This window comes from Gadus macrocephalus, chromosome 9 (genome assembly GCF_031168955.1).
Source record: "Gadus macrocephalus chromosome 9, ASM3116895v1".
NCBI classification, from domain to species: domain Eukaryota; kingdom Metazoa; phylum Chordata; class Actinopteri; order Gadiformes; family Gadidae; genus Gadus; species Gadus macrocephalus.
Genome location: NC_082390.1, coordinates 7901512 through 7917967, shown reverse-complemented (window position 1 = coordinate 7917967; position 16456 = coordinate 7901512). Strand labels below are relative to the sequence as shown.

Genomic DNA, 16456 nt, shown 5'->3' with positions numbered 1-16456 from the left:
CTCCATCTCTCTCGCTCTTCTCTCTCTCTCTCTCTCTCTCTCTCTCTCTCTCTCTCTCTCTCTCTCTCTCTTTGTCTCTCTTCCCCATGTGCGCTCTCTGCCAGAGCTTTTGATTGGCTCTGTGTCACGCCTCGGAGCGAAACAGGCTCTGTGGGGAACTTGGTCTTGATTCAAACAGGTCTGCATCCCCCTTACCGCATCTCTCAGGGGTGTTTGTGTGTGTGTGTGTGTGTGTGTGTGTGTGTGTGTGTGTGTGTGTGTGTGTGTGTGTGTGTGTGTGTGTGTGTGTGTGTGTGTGTGTGTGTGTGTGTGTGTGTGTGTGTGTGTGTGAGGGTTAACAATGACTTATGTTTGGTTGTGCTGCCGGCTCAACCATCTCCAGACGCCGTCACAGATCGGTGCGCTATTGAGAGTGTTTAGAGAATGTGTGGAGTGAGCGTGCTCCACTTCAGAACATGAGAGCAGGGATTAGAGGTGGACTTAGTCCTAACCCCACCTCTTAGAACACACAACCAAACACACACAACCACACACACACACATACTACAACACTCACACACAACCACACTAGCACACAACCAAACACACACAACCACACACACACACAACCACACTCACACACACACACACACGTGCACACACACACACACGCGCACACACACACACGCGCACACACACACACACACACACACACACACACACACACACACACACACACACACACACACACACACACAAACACTCAACCCCACACACATACTTACACACACACATTGCCATTGCCAACACGTGCTTTCCTACATCCTTTTATACTTCTGTAACGGGTCTGTGTGTGTGTGTGTGTGTGTGTGTGTGTGTGTGTGTGTGTGTGTGTGTGTGTGTGTGTGTGTGTGTGTGTGTGTGTGTGTTTCTGTCTGTTTGTCTGTCTGTCAGCCTGTCTTTGTCCGTGTGTGTGTGACCTTCTGTCTATCTAAGATGCCAACAGTGCCGGTTCGGAAGACAGTTTTTTGGGTTGCTTTTTGTTTTTAAATCTCTCGCCATCTTTCATCCCTTCCATCATGTTTCGGCAAACATTGATGGAAAATGTGGTTTGACCTCAGATGCAGGCTAGCTATCTCAGTGTGGATGAAGATATGATATTATTTTAAAAATAATAATATCAATAATAATATAAAACTGTATGTACCATATTAAAAAGCACCATATTCTCTTTCTTTTCCTTTCTTACTTTGAAATGCCAGCATTTTTTAGGCAGCGACAGACACACACACACAAACACACAAACACACACACACACACACACACACACACACACACACACACACACACACACACACACACACACACACAAACTCACATACACTCACATACACACACACAAACACACACACACACAAACGCGAACACACACACACGCACAAACATTCTGGCCAACAGTTCCACCGTGCTCGGGTGAAGGCAGGTCCCCACATGTACCTGCATGTGTCCGCTTTCAAGGTGAGGGGTGGGGGGAGAGGGTGGGGGTGGGGAGAGAAAGTGGGGGTGTACACCACCACAAAGAGGGCTTGTGCTTCACCAGACTCCCAATAGGCCCCCCAGCAGGGACCCGTGGACACGTGGAACCCGCCTCCACCACCCTCACCCCCACCCACACCCCCACCCGTGTAAAAGCAGCTCTTTGTGCTGACATTTTATATACTTTCTCTTTCCCCTCCTCCTTGTGTTCACTTGTGTGTCCTCTGTCGCCGTAGCGCTTTGAAAGTCACGAGCCGGGGGTCCAGTATTGAATCTTAGTCCTGGTTCACTTTGCTGGGCTGCCAGTGGTGGGGTTATTTATATAGTTGTGTTTTTTTTATGTCTTTCTGAATGAGACGGATGAAAGATCTCATCTGGGCTGTTGTCCCACCACCTAAAAACCTTCCAGAGCCATAGCTCATTGGCCATGTGACCAATCATCTAACCTTATTTATTCTCAGATGCGATCCAATCTTTATGTTTTTTTATGTTTTTAGTGTGTGGAAAGTCGTTTTGTTCCTTTTTTTGTGTAATGATCAAACGACTGGTATTGATCTTTTATTCCGATTCGAGTGGTTGCTCATACTCTTGATAACAGCTCGACAACACTTTAAAAAACAATTCAAACTGAGATATTTGGGCGTTTTTATTGCAACTGACTGACTGAAGTCGATTTGGTGACGTGGACGCCTTATAAAGATTGTAATTTGTGCGTTTTGCGTATCCTCTGAGCCGAGGATTCTTGAGTTCAGCAAACGACAGCCACACGTTGCTCTGGTCACCGGCAGCCATTACAAACAAAAAGGTTTTTCCACAAAAACAAAATGGCTGAAATATGGTGTTCCATTTCATATTGTAGTTCCTAAATTATTCAAGGTCACTGCCAAATGTTTACATGCTGACAGTATTTTGCAGAAACATAATCTGCTTTTAGAGACAAGCGAATCAAGAGCGCATGTTGAATGAAGTTCACTCAGATTTTAATTAGATAAATAGATAGATATATAGTGATCTTCATGTGACCTTCTGCTGAGGCTATGGTCTGTGTGTGTGTGTGTGTGTGTGTGTGTGTGTCTGGTGTGTGTGTGTGTGTGTGTGTGTGTGTGTGTGTGTGTGTGTGTGTGTGTGTGTGTGTGTGTGTGTGTGTGTGTGTGTGTGTGTATGTGTGTGTGTGCGTTTATGTGTGTGTGTGTGTGTGTGTGTGTGTGTGTGTGTGTGTGTGTGTGTGTGTGTGTGTGTGTGTGTGTGTGTGTGTGCGTGCGTGCGTGCGTAAGTGCGTGCGTGCGTGTGTGTGTGTGTGTGTGTGTCTGTCTGTGTATCCCTGTGCATTTACATGTGTGTGTGTGTGTGTGTGTGTCTGTGTGTCTATGAATGAATCCCAGGCAGAGCATTTGGGATTTGGGTATAAAAAATATATGCGTAGAAAGGCAAAAAGAACCAAGTAAAGAATACGGACAGCTGCAGTCGAAAATATTCACAACATATGCTACATATTGCATGATGCTACATACCATATGATGTTAAATATTAGGGTTGGGGTTAGTGTCAGGCACTAGGGTTGAGGTTAGGGTTAGATGTGAGGGTTGGGATTTGGGTTAGATGTTATGGTTGGGGTTAGGGTCAGATGTTGGGGCTAGAGTCAGGGTCAGATGTTGGGGTTAGAGTCAGATGTTAGGGTTTGGGTTAAGGGTCAGTTGTTGTGGTCGGGGTTAGGGTTAAGCGAGGTGTCTCCATCGGTCCCTCACACCCTAACGCCTCAGTGTCACCATTAGATCCAAACTCCAAACACATCTTCTACATTAAGATACAGCACCGTAGTTCATCCGTATGCTGCTCTGCGGCTGTGTCCGTGTCCCTCCGTCAGAAAATTAAAGGGATTTAAGCGCCAGACATAACGAGGGGTTTTCTCCGAGCTCCGTCAACCCGCGGGGCGGGGAAGGGCGGAGTCATGCTGACCGTCACGCGGCTCTTCTTCCCCAGGAGGTCTCTGAAGAGCCATTGATAGCGAGGGGTGGTGTTTGATTAGGGTGGAGATGCTCTGTGCATGGATGGGGTTAGGGGTGGACGGGTGGGGGCCTCAGAAGGGGACAATACAGCCTTTCAGTGTGAAGGCCAGAGGGACTCCTTCCCTGGGACATGTGCAGTGTGCTTAGCATGTAGCGTTGTGTTCAGCAGTGTGTTTAGCATGTAGCTGCGCCCGTAGCCTGCTATGAGCTCACCAAGGTCGGGGCCTCTTTGATTATTTAAGAGCTAAAAATTAAATGTGTAGCTGAATTCAACTGTGTAGAAAATCTACAGTGGAGGAATTCTCTGAGATGAGAGCGTGCCTTACTCAGTTTGGGCATGTTAGTCTGTGTGTCCGCTGTGTGGGACATATTATAAAGAGATAGCTTTATTGTTATTTTCCTCTCTTTTTAATTTGTACTGCTGTCATTGGCATAGCATTGCAAGACCTGTTTGCAAATGTGTGATGTTTTAACTTATCTCTTTATCTCCAAAGTTGTATCTAATCTTAAAACGTAAATCAATGACAACAAACTGTTTGGAGAAGTTAAAGTTTTTGTGTGTGTGTGTGTGTGTGTGTGTGTGTGTGTGTGTGTGTGTGTGTGTGTGTGTGTGTGTGTGTGTGTGTGTGTGTGTGTGTGTGTGTGTGTGTGTGTGTGCCTGTTGGTGTGCGTGTGTGTGGACATGTGTGTGGGTTTGTGTGCGTGTCTGTTGGTTAGAGTTTGTGTGGTGCGTCTGGGTGTTTGTCTGTGTGTGTTGTGCGTGTGTGTATGTGTGGTTGTAAATTTGGTCATGAGTGAGGCTCTCACGCTATCAACTGTCATGATTGAGATATGCAGAAATAATCTTTTTTTTAAGACAGAACCGGCCAATCATTGCTTTGAATAAATTGTTTGAATTATAAGTGGAGGGGTGCTTCCAAGCACAACTTACTACACAAACACATCACACCCAAGAGATAATCATTGTTTCTTTACATTTAAAGGCAAATAAACAAAATAACACTACCGACAATTCAACAAAAGCAGCCATCGAGAGAGAGAGAGGGAGAGACAGAAAAAGAGACAGAGAAAGAGAGAGAGAGATCAAGAGAGAGATCAAGAGAGAGAGCGAGAGTACTGTACTTATTGTGCTTATTTAATGTACTTATTGTAAGTCCCTTTGGATAAAAGTGTCTGCTAAATTCTCTAAAAGACAATGAGAGAGCAAGAGAGAGAGAGTCAGAGAGAGAGACAGCAAAAGAGAGAAAAAGAGAGGCAGCAAGAGCAAGAGAGAGAGAGAGAGGTGAAGCTGGCCTGCCCAGGAGTGAGGCTGTTGGCAGGACACTCTGTCACTCTGCCTCTGTTCACTCACTCTCAGTACAGCCAAGAGCTGCTCTGCCCTCTCCTTTAGCCCCATTTAGAGACAACAGAAGGCTGTGGAGGAGTCGCTGCCTGGGCCCATGAGGACTGACGTCCAGGAGCCTCCACTCTGCATGTGAATGGAAAGTCCTGTGATGGATGTTTGAGTTCACCCGAATTGAGCGGGTTTGCTGTGATCGCTCCGGGAGCACAAAACACACACACACACACACACACGCACGCACACACACACTAACGCACAAGTTCACACAAGCTCATGTGCGTGTGTGTGTGTGGGGGGGGGAATAAGTGTTTATGGATTGTCTCTGTCTTTGAAAGAGAGAGAGAGAGAGAGAGAGAGAGAGAGAGAGAGAGAGAGAGAGAGAGAGAGGGAAAATGAAAAAGTAAGATGGAGATGTTTGTATATCAAATAGAGGGAAGTGGAGGGAGTGTGTTTGTGTGTTCATAATTTTTTCTGTTTGTGCCTGTGTGTGTTTGCATTTGTGTGTGTGTGTGTGTGTGTGTGTGTGTGTGTGTGTGTGTGTGTGTGTGTGTGTGTGTGTGTGTGTGTGTGTGTGTGTGTGTGTGTGTGTGTGTGTGTGTGTGTGCGTGGGTGTGTGTGTGGGTGCTGGCCAAATGACTGTGTGTGCGTGACACGTGATGGGTGTGTCAGGGGAAGTTTAGTGAAACCACGAGTACTAACGTCTCAGCATTGGTGGATTCGGCAAACACCCAACAGAAAGCTCAACTCTGGTTTCATTGTTTCAACCGTCACTTTTATATCCTCCGGGTTTAACTGAAACTCATGTAAAAAGGGAGACAGACCTCTGAGACCCACCATTCCTCTGTCATGTTAGGAAACGTCAGAACAATCTGAACCAGCCCCAACACTTGACACCCTCTGATGTGTTGAATGTACTGTATTTAATCCTGTGCTCACAGATTCACGGACATGAAGACATGAATATTCAGTGAGAACTTTTATTGGTTCAAAGACTTAATGGAATGAATCAATGGAGGGCGCTCTCAATTTCTTTACAACTCCGTCCATGTCTTCTCCGTCTTCAGTCTGTCGAAGGCTTGCACCTGGCTGTGTACCGCTATTTTATAATGTTTCGTTTTTTGTTTAGATCTTACCTACTACAAGTTACCATTAGGTCCAGGATTCCCTGGAAGAAGAGATACTGTGTCTCAATGGGATCTGCCTTGCTAGATAAAGGATAAATAAAGTGAATAACATTAACTATATATTTGTCTTCATCTATTCTGCTTTGGACCCTTCTGGAGGTTTGTGTTTTGATCTTATTCTCCATGCATTATGAACATCATAACAATATTGCTCCTCAGGTTAAAATTATTTGTGTATCTTTGAAGAGCATCGCAGTTTTTAGTTTTTTTTTCCCAGTAGGGCCTCTGTTTCTCAACACACGCCTGCGTCACCACGGATACCGCATAAACCAAAGCCACCAAAGTTGATCAATCGGAAATGGGGGGGGTTGCTGACTTCCTGTTTTCGCAGAAAGGGGGTTGAGGTTAGGGGTTGAGCTGGGGTTAGGGTTGGGTGTTAGGATGGGATCCAGGGTCAGGTTTTAGGGGTCAGGGTTGGGGTAAGTTGTAAGGGTTTTGGGTGGGGTAAGGTGTTAAGAGTTGGGGTAAGGTGTTAGGGCTGTGGGTAAGGGTGAGGGTAAAGTGTAACACTGTAGTTAAAACATTTTGGAAAATCTGTCATGAAGAAAATAACGTTATTAATCTGTTCGTTTGAAAGACACTTTATGTGTGTACGTGTGTGTGTATGTGTTTGTTTGTGTTTGTGTGTGTGTTTTGTGTTAATGTGTGTACCACTAGATTCCAAAACACAACGATGCACGAGATCATATGCCGCTTTTCCACCGCACATGTAGCTCGACTCGACATGACTCGACTCGACACGACTCGACACGGTACGGTAGCAGCACGGGTCGTTTTCCACCGCAAATAGTACCTCCTGGACGTGGGCGGGGTCGGCTGCGCGAAAGGGCCGTGACGTATTTGTGTACGCGACGCAAACAACACATACGCAACCCACACATGGACAGAACCCACATAACAACAATGGAGGACATCGATCGCATTACTATTATTAGCTGGCATGTTGAAGAAGTTGGAGAAGTGGAACATGTTGGCTGCGGCGCTGCTATGGATGTTACCAGCATGGTTGCCATGTCGCTCTCGTGACTTCGTCACACTCTCTGGCCAATCAGTCGCCGGCCGTCTGCCGACGTCACCTTTTAGCATCGGCTCAGCTCGCTTGGAACCTAGAGCGAGTAGGTACTAGAAAAAGCAGCCACTTCAGGTACCAGATACCATGGTACCGCGGTGGAAACGCAAAAAATGCGAGCTGAGTCGAGTCGTGTCGAGCTGGTACCATGCAGTGGAAAAGCGGCATTAGTCGTTTTTGCCATAAAAGCGAGATTACAGATCCTTCTAGCCCAGCTAAGCCTTTCCATCTGGTATCCTGCAAAGACCGCACTACTGTCCCCACCATGATCGCAAACAGATAACTGAACTGCATGCCACACATTCTGAGATGCTGCTAAGTTCATAGAGGACACTACATTGCCTGGCACGACACAATAGTGGATAGTATAGCCAAGGACATCGCAGCCCTTGATCAACCCCCAAAACGAGAATGTACCAAACATTCCCGTGCCAATCCATGCATGTTGTTCCCTTGTTATAATGAAAGGGATGTGTTTGGACTACAAGTGCCTTTTAGTCCAAGCAAAGCACGGCTAGGCTATAGTTTGGGGCTGTGTTCATAAGCTGGCAGTAGGGGGGGCCCTCAGATGATGGGTGGGTCCCAGAGGAAGGGCCAGCAGGGAGATAACTACTGCTCAATATCAGCAATCATTTGCTGTGGCTCTATATGGAAGAGGCCCTGCTATCTGTACCCGAGATGAGTGGTGGTTTCTTTGTTTGTTTGTTTGTGTAACTTTGTATACTGCATCTCTTGTGCATACTACTGACAGGTTATTCACTTGTCTGCGTCTGCTAATACTTATGCCCTGTGTAATCCTTTCGACAAAAAAACAGCTGCTTCCTCTCTTCACCGTCATAATTGACTTTCAAATGAGTTCAATACAACTTTGGTAAATGGTAAATGTGCTTCACAATATTGAATACATAACATTAACCCATTCAAGCAAACTTTAACACACCGACGGCGGTGTCAATCACGCAAGGTGACAACCAGCTCGTCGGGAGCAATTAGGGTGAGGCGTCTTGCTCAGGAACACCTCGACACTCGGCTAGGAGGAGCTGGGGATCGAACTAGCAACCTTCTGGTTACCAGCCAACTCGTTGTACCTCCAACTACCACTCCTCTTCATTGTACATTGAATCCAAAAGGAAGGAAACTAGCTGACCCCCGTGGGAAACTCAGTCCCACCTGTCGTCTCCCCAAAGGTGCCTGACCCTCTCTCTCTCTCTCTCTCTCCCTCTCTCTCTCCCTCTCTCTCCCTCCTCCAGTCAAGTCCCGGAGCTGTAGCTATGCGGGCGTGTTCCAGTTGGAGGGCGCCAAGCGATACGCGCTCACCTTCGCCATGGCAACCCAGGTGTGCGAGCAGCTCGGGAGCACCTTGGCCAATCGGGAGCAGCTGCAGGGAGCCTATAACATCTCTATGGAAACATGCAGGTACACAACTGGGATGATGCTAACCGGGGTCAGTTAGAGTAGCTGCCTGGTTCTCTCTGCCATTGGGTGTTTGTATCTCTTAAAGGGGTGATATTAGGCCACCAGGTGTGAGTGTGATTAGCCATTACGAGCCCTTCCCTCTGCCATCATTAGTGACATCCAGAGTGGGCATGTCCACTTAGATGATGGATAGATATGCAACATTTGCCACAGTCCACTGGGTAGGCTGGTAGACTGATCTATCCAGCATACATCTAGCAGGACACGCCCACTTGTAGTCTAAACACATGGCCGATTTTCAAATGGCTTATCATGGCTAATCACACTCACTGCTGGAGGCATAATATCAACCTTTTAAGATACACAGTTGACGTTTTTCGGACAGGAAGCGTCCAAAATCCTATTTTTGCGGGAACATTACTGTCCGGACAAAATAAAGGCGTGTCGGGAAATGATAAGGGCCCTGCTGTGTCTTCCCAGGAATGGCTGGATCAGCGACCAGTCCATCGTCATCCTCAGACGCCACCGCCATGAGAACTGTGCCAAGAACACCACAGGGTTCATCGTCCGTGCTGTGGAAAGTCCCTCGGATAAATCTGATGCCTATTGCTACGATAAGAATGGTGACTACAGTACACGGCCCATCGTTCTGTTGGCAAAACGCCCTTCTAACACAACAAAATACCCCTAGAACCTCTAACTGGCTTCATTAACACTTCACAGGGTGTAATGTTAAATTAAATGCATTGTTGATTTTGATATTTGATTTGTCAATATGGTATAATTTGTGTTTCAAATGAATGTTGATCAACCTATTCCTCTATCCCCCACCCCCCCAGCTGATAAGGGCATGAACTGTTCAAAGAAAATCGACAGCGGCGAGCCTGCGGAGGAATCAGGTCAGTCCTTGTCCAGTTCTCCCCGATCTTTACTCAGGGTACCCCTTACATTTTACTTTTACTCAGGGCGTTTAGCAGGTACAAGTAAATTTTTTCAGTCAGAGCAGAAAGGAGACTCATAGAACCAAGTGCCAAGCACCAACACACGCTAGGTTAACCCATTCCCTGTATACAACAAAGATCGCTACGGTAAGACGCTACACAATGCTAAGCACTATTTGTAACGTCAAGCATCAAACATCTTCATGTTGGGACTACGACGTGCCGTTGAAAAGGTCCCAGGACCGCCATCGCCCGGTCTCACGTCGTCCGTCTCGTGGCGTCCCGTCGCCCGCGTGCGCCGCCCTGACGTTCTCCTCTCTCCCCGCTGCACACAGACTCAGACGACCTCTCGGACGGAACCAAAGCCCACAACCAGACGATCGCCTGGGCCTCCACGGACGTCCCGGTGGATCTCGAGTTCCCGGTCAACGCCACTGCCCAGCCCACCCCGTCCGAGGCGGCGGGTGAGGACACCACCCCCACCCCGAGGGCGATGGTGACGGGGGGGGAGACGCAGGCCGGGTCTGGCATGATGTCCACAACCTCGGAGGAGGAGACGCCCCCCACCACCACCAACTACCCGGAGGAGATGGAGACCGTGGAGGTTGACCCCACCCACTATCACCCCCGGGAGTACACTGAGCCCAAGCCTGAGCCTGAGAGGGAAACGGTGAAGGATGGGGAGGAAGGTGAGGATAGAGAGCATATCTGATGCGTACAAAAACATGCAGGCACACACACACACACACACACACACACACACACACACACACACACACACACACACACACACACACACACACACACACACACACACACACACACACACATGCAGGCACATGCATGCACACACACACAGACACACACATGCATGCACACACAAAAACACACATGCATGCACACACACAGACACATGAACACATACACACAGAAAGGCATTCACATGCATGCACACACGCACACACACCACACGCATGCATAATAGTCTAGATTCAAAAGAATACCTTTCTGAAAAAAAAAACACAAGAAACTTTATTCCAATCACCAATAGTAAATGGAACATAGAAAGTTAAAACCTCAGCGATATGAGTACGAGTGTGAGTTCAAGCTTTGAGTGGAGTGGATTCGAGAAGCCATGCAGGCGACGGTAATGCAACAGGTTTTGGAAGAGCGAGGAAACTTTGAAGAACTCAGCACTCCCCCTGGTGTCGGTTGTGTAGAGAAAGTAAATCTCAATCCGAAGCGACACCATGAGGGAAAAGTTTATACCTCCAAACATAAGAAACTCTTACTGTGATCACCGTAGACTATTCAGACAATCAGTGTAAAAAATATTGATATTGCATCACTATAATGAATAATAAAAATCCCTTTAATTTAGTTGAACGGACTGACATTGTGCACATTGCGTATCTGTGTCTGTGTGTGTAAGCATGTGCGTTTGTGCGTGTGTGTGAGTGAGTGCATGCATTCGTGTGTGTGAATATGTGTTTGTTCATGTGTGTGTGTGTTTGTGTGTGAAAATGTGTGTGTGTGTGTGTGTGTGTGTGTGTGTGTGTGTGTGTGTGTGTGTGTGTGTGTGTGTGTGTGTGTGTGTGTGTGTGTGTGTGTGTGTGTGGATGTGAGCGTGTGAATATGTGTGTGTTTGTTAGCGTGTGTGCGTGTGTGTATCTGTGTGTGTGTGTGTGTGTGTGCTTCATCATGCAGGTTCCCCTAACAAGGTGTTCTGTCTCTGTCTCAGTTCCACTGCCGACTGAGTCCAGGAACAGGATGAACGTCATGGCAACGGAATCTCCAGCTTCAGCCGAGGAAGCCTCGTCAAGTAAGCTCATTAACTCTGAACCAGCCTTCGACTTACACCCGAGGGACTCGTATATCAGAAGGCATCATGGGAGTTTTTGCTGGCCATTTTGAGAGGAAAAAAAAGTATTGTAACATACATAGCCTGTACCATAACCTAGGCTAATAAAAACAATAATTCTGCCAACTCTCACATGAGAAACCGTGTGGCAGTATCAACCCAGACGATGTCTCCCAATAACGACAAATCATTTTCTGATTGATTACTAAACGATGAGGAACACAACATTACCACAAACACAATGGCCATGTTCCAATGTTCCTACGCCTCAAACGGCTGCAATGGCCGCCCTCCCACGAAGTTACATCGCAGTACACAGGCCGATCCCCTCCCTCGATAGCACCTTAATAACTCAATCCAAACCAATGAACTGTTGCCTGTTATCCATCGCTTTACAAAAAAGCCCTATGGAGGCTGAGAGAGTGCTGGTCTCACCCTGTCCTTGTGTCTCCCCGCTCCTCCTCCCCTCTATCAGCTGGTTTGGGAAGCACCAGACCCACGCACACACGCACACACACCACACGCATGCATAATAGTCTAGATTCAAAAGAATACCTTTCTGAAAAAAAAACCACAAGAAACTTTATTCCAATCACCAATAGTAAATGGAACATAGAAAGTTAAAACCTCAGCGATATGAGTACGAGTGTGAGTTCAAGCTTTGAGTGGAGTGGATTCGAGAAGCCATGCAGGCGACGGTAATGCAACAGGTTTTGGAAGAGCGAGGAAACTTTGAAGAACTCAGCACTCCCCCTGGTGTCGGTTGTGTAGAGAAAGTAAATCTCAAACCGAAGCGACACCATGAGGGAAAAGTTTATACCTCCAAACATAAGAAACTCTTACTGTGATCACCGTAGACTATTCAGACAATCAGTGTAAAAAATATTGATATTGCATCACTATAATGAATAATAAAAATCCCTTTAATTTAGTTGAACGGACTGACATTGTGCACATTGCGTATCTGTGTCTGTGTGTGTAAGCATGTGCGTTTGTGCGTGTGTGTGAGTGAGTGCATGCATTCGTGTGTGTGAATATGTGTTTGTTCATGTGTGTGTGTGTTTGTGTGTGAAAATGTGTGTGTGTGTGTGTGTGTGTGTGTGTGTGTGTGTGTGTGTGTGTGTGTGTGTGTGTGTGTGTGTGTGTGTGTGTGTGTGTGTGTGTGTGTGTGGATGTGAGCGTGTGAATATGTGTGTGTTTGTTAGCGTGTGTGCGTGTGTGTATCTGTGTGTGTGTGTGTGTGTGTGTGTGTGCTTCATCATGCAGGTTCCCCTAACAAGGTGTTCTGTCTCTGTCTCAGTTCCACTGCCGACTGAGTCCAGGAACAGGATGAACGTCATGGCAACGGAATCTCCAGCTTCAGCCGAGGAAGCCTCGTCAAGTAAGCTCATTAACTCTGAACCAGCCTTCGACTTACACCCGAGGGACTCGTATATCAGAAGGCATCATGGGAGTTTTTGCTGGCCATTTTGAGAGGAAAAAAAAGTATTGTAACATACATAGCCTGTACCATAACCTAGGCTAATAAAAACAATAATTCTGCCAACTCTCACATGAGAAACCGTGTGGCAGTATCAACCCAGACGATGTCTCCCAATAACGACAAATCATTTTCTGATTGATTACTAAACGATGAGGAACACAACATTACCACAAACACAATGGCCATGTTCCAATGTTCCTACGCCTCAAACGGCTGCAATGGCCGCCCTCCCACGAAGTTACATCGCAGTACACAGGCCGATCCCCTCCCTCTAACACAAAGCTGATCCCTGTGTTATCTGCTCTGTTTTCGGGCTCCTGTCTGCCCTTATCCTTCCTCATCAGCTCTGTCTTTGGTTTGTCCTTCGTCAACAGGCAAGTGGGTGATCATTGGTGTGATTGTTGCCGTGGCCGCAGTCCTTCTCATCTGTGCAGCCGTCGCTAAGCGAAACAGGTTAATGAGCCCGATGAATTTACCCGTGTGCGGGATGGTGCGGTCACATGGGGAATGAGAAAAATGTAACTGCTGCACAGAGATGTGACCGAACTCTGACATTGCATATAGTGTTTTTATTTCCGTTTAATTTTGAGAATATATTATGCTATTTCAAGTCTGGCATTTAGTTCAAAACAAATGTAGACACACACCTACACAATATATACATATATATATATATATATATATATATATATATATATATATATATATTATAAATTAAAAATACGTTTATAATGATGTATGATAATGTGGTTATGTATAAGCCAACCTTGATAGTTTCCTTTTAACTTAAAGTGATGCACAACAAATCACGGAGGGATGTATTCACTACATGCAAACCCAATATCTGGTCAGGAAAATATCAAAACGTATGTTAATCGCACCCCTTAAATTGGCGTGCAGCAATAGAAGGAAATCGATAGACTTAAATGATGTGAGATTGTAAATGATTTCATGCAACGTCATTTCCAGATGCCTCATGCACACCTCGATAGCACCTTAATAACTCAATCCAAACCAATGAACTGTTGCCTGTTATCCATCGCTTTACAAAAAAGCCCTATGGAGGCTGAGAGAGTGCTGGTCTCACCCTGTCCTTGTGTCTCCCCGCTCCTCCTCCCCTCTATCAGCTGGTTTGGGAAGCACCAGACCCTGATGATCTCCTCCAAGGACAACGGCGGGGAGGGCAACGGGGCCCCGGCGGTGGTGGCCAGCTCCCGCGCCCAGGAGAGGGAGCAGGAGATGGTCACCCTCATGACCAAGGAGAAGATCCAGGAGAACGGCAAGGGGGACGAGGAGTTCACCGTCATCACCCTGGAGGAGTCCTCCGACAAGGAGCGGCAGGGCGCCTGAGGGGGGCCAGCCGGGGGGGGGGGGTCCCATGGAGCACCTCGGGGTAGAGGGTAATACGGGGAGGGGTGGGGAGGCGATGGGTTATCGGAGTTAAATCCAAGATGTGATTACCAATCTTATGGTATCGGGAAGGGTTATAGGTTGGTGGTTACAATGGGTGGGGGGGGGGGGGGAGGTTGGATATACTGGTAGTTAAACTGGGGTGGGTAATGGGTGGGGTTGGGGACGGGACGGGGGGACAGGGGGGGGGTTGATGGCACAGGGTCTGTAAGAAGCAGCCTGAGCGAGATTTTGCTGAGTTCCTATCTTCTCCGGTCGGCGCTGTCGGCTCAACACGTGAAACATAGCGGAGACGGCATGCGTGCGTGGGTGGGCGTGTGAATGTATTATTATGTGTCATGTTTCCTGTTCCCGTGGTGTTCTCATGGTATTTGTATAGGGAACACCGTGTCTACATGGCCTGAGAGTGGGCTTTTAGAGCTGAGGGTATGGCTCGGTGTGTTGCTGTGTGTGTGTGTGTGTGTGTGTGTGTGTGTGCGTGTGTGTGTGTGTGTGTGTTTGACGAGGGTCTTCAAATACTGAAGAAAAGTAGTTCTGTTCTTTGATCTGGTCTCATTTCAATTTGCTGCAGATTGAATTAGTCTGAACTCGCAACGTGTCGCTTTAAACCTTTTAAACGTTTCTTAAAATATTTTGCAATCTTTTTTATATTTTAGACATTGCCTGTGGACTAAAGTTGAGCTCTCGTGTTTTTTCAAGAGAACACCATGATGTCACTAACTTAATTTATACTGCTTCTTGTTCGGTTGTCTCTGTATATAAGCTCCATGTTTTGAAGATGCCTTGGCAATGGCTGCCACACTGTTACACGTCGTCACACAACATTGACTGTGTGTGTGTCCGCTAGGGCGTGTGTGCACGCCTGCGAGTGCGGGTGTGTGTGTGTGTGTATGAGTGTGAGCTACCTGATATGTATGTATATGGGTGAGTTTTTCGAGGAAATATTGTGGGATACACTTGTATCTCGTTTGTATAACAAAGTGTTGCATTTGAGTAATTAAAGGAGTAATGAAATTACCAGTTTTAGACAAGTCCAGATGCGTACTGCATGAATCTACATGTATCGGATCCATAATTTTGCAGTTGAAGTAGCATTATATGATGTTGATTAGCATTGTATGTGAGATGACAGTGGTATCGAGTAGGCAATATGACGGTATGGTTTGTCCAAAAAAAAAGATCTATATTTATATTTGAACCCGTTTTGGGATGAGATGTAGCTCCAACAATCCTGCAGATGAACTGATTAACGTCAACAGGGTAAAGGTGTTATTATTTTCAGGGTGAAAACTGATTGAAGGGGTGAATGGGTGGGGGGGGACTTAATAATATCATGGGCATAATTAACAATCAGGCCACTTTCATCAACAAGAGAGAAAAAGATCCTGAGGGAAAAAAGATGGCACAACTCCACTTTTTGAACAGACCCAAGTGAAGGGTACGTATTTATGTCTCGTCGTCTGCTGAAAACGACAGTTTGGATGAGTTTCAAAGAAAAAAAGCCAAACCATTTCACGTCATTGATATGCAGTTTTATCCTTCCTCAATTTCAGAGATGACACCTTTTGCTATGTGCCGCAAATAGAATTGCACGCTGGGCAGCGGATAATTCTCCTGGTTTCCATAATGAAACAAAGACATCAACAATCACTGCTAATTAATTCATTGATTTCTTCCTTTCTGTTGCATAGGCCTATTGTGATTTTTCTGCTTTCTCTCTCACATTGATTATTTTGAAGAAACAGCAGTTGTATTAGCGTAGGAGGCTGTAATGAATTCAAAAAAAAGTTGCTGAAATGATATGTAAAGTGAACCGATGAATTAAATGTGTATATTAGAGATGTGTTGTCCATGTGTTTTATTTTTAATATACAGTACATACGTACAAATGGTACACAGTGTGAGAGGATGGGATTCAGTCGAACGTGGACCAAAATTCAATGCAACAATGCAAGGTCTTTAGCCTGACATCGCCATACAAGTTCCAGATAAGTCTAGAACCTCTCAATTCATTTCGGGGCAAAGACAATGCCTCTGGTTGCAATTGGACACATCTACAACCGATCAGAGCAAAGAAACGTACGACACATCGGCCGCAATATTTAAGAGTGTGTATTTAAGTTTTTTGTAAAAAAAAAAGCCGTAGCTGCCAATCAGCTATTATCAAGGGGGACATATTTGTTACTAGTTGACTGCACCTGCCTGTGTATACACCAATATTGATTTTGA

The 16456-nt window shown here is 46.2% G+C and overlaps 1 protein-coding gene across 2 annotated transcripts; it reads left to right on the top strand.

Moving 5' to 3' along the window:
- Positions 1-8328: 8328 nt before the first annotated feature.
- Positions 8329-16066, top strand: cd44b (CD44 molecule (Indian blood group) b). Of its 2 annotated transcripts, XM_060060585.1 has the most exons (8): positions 8329-8532; positions 9013-9155; positions 9372-9431; positions 9809-10162; positions 11215-11295; positions 12635-12715; positions 13192-13270; positions 13945-16066. In XM_060060585.1, exons 1-8 carry the CDS (start codon positions 8441-8443, stop codon positions 14165-14167), a joined length of 1113 nt encoding a protein of 370 aa, XP_059916568.1. In that variant the 5' UTR covers positions 8329-8440; the 3' UTR covers positions 14168-16066. The 2 variants fall into 2 exon arrangements, with proteins under 2 accessions (XP_059916568.1, XP_059916569.1); XM_060060586.1 differs by lacking the exon at positions 11215-11295.
- Positions 16067-16456: the final 390 nt, after the last annotated feature.

What these genes read in the sequence shown, in the direction of transcription:
- cd44b (XM_060060585.1), top strand. Translation starts at nt 8,441, where the DNA reads ATGGCAACCCAGGTGTGCGAGCAGCTCGGGAGCACCTTGGCCAATCGG. An exon ending in CTATTGCTACGATAAGAATG is followed by an intron (nt 9,156 to 9,371) that starts GTGACTACAGTA and finishes CCACCCCCCCAG; the next exon opens with CTGATAAGGGCATGAACTGT. An exon ending in AGCCGAGGAAGCCTCGTCAA is followed by an intron (nt 11,296 to 12,634) that starts GTAAGCTCATTA and finishes TCTCTGTCTCAG; the next exon opens with TTCCACTGCCGACTGAGTCC.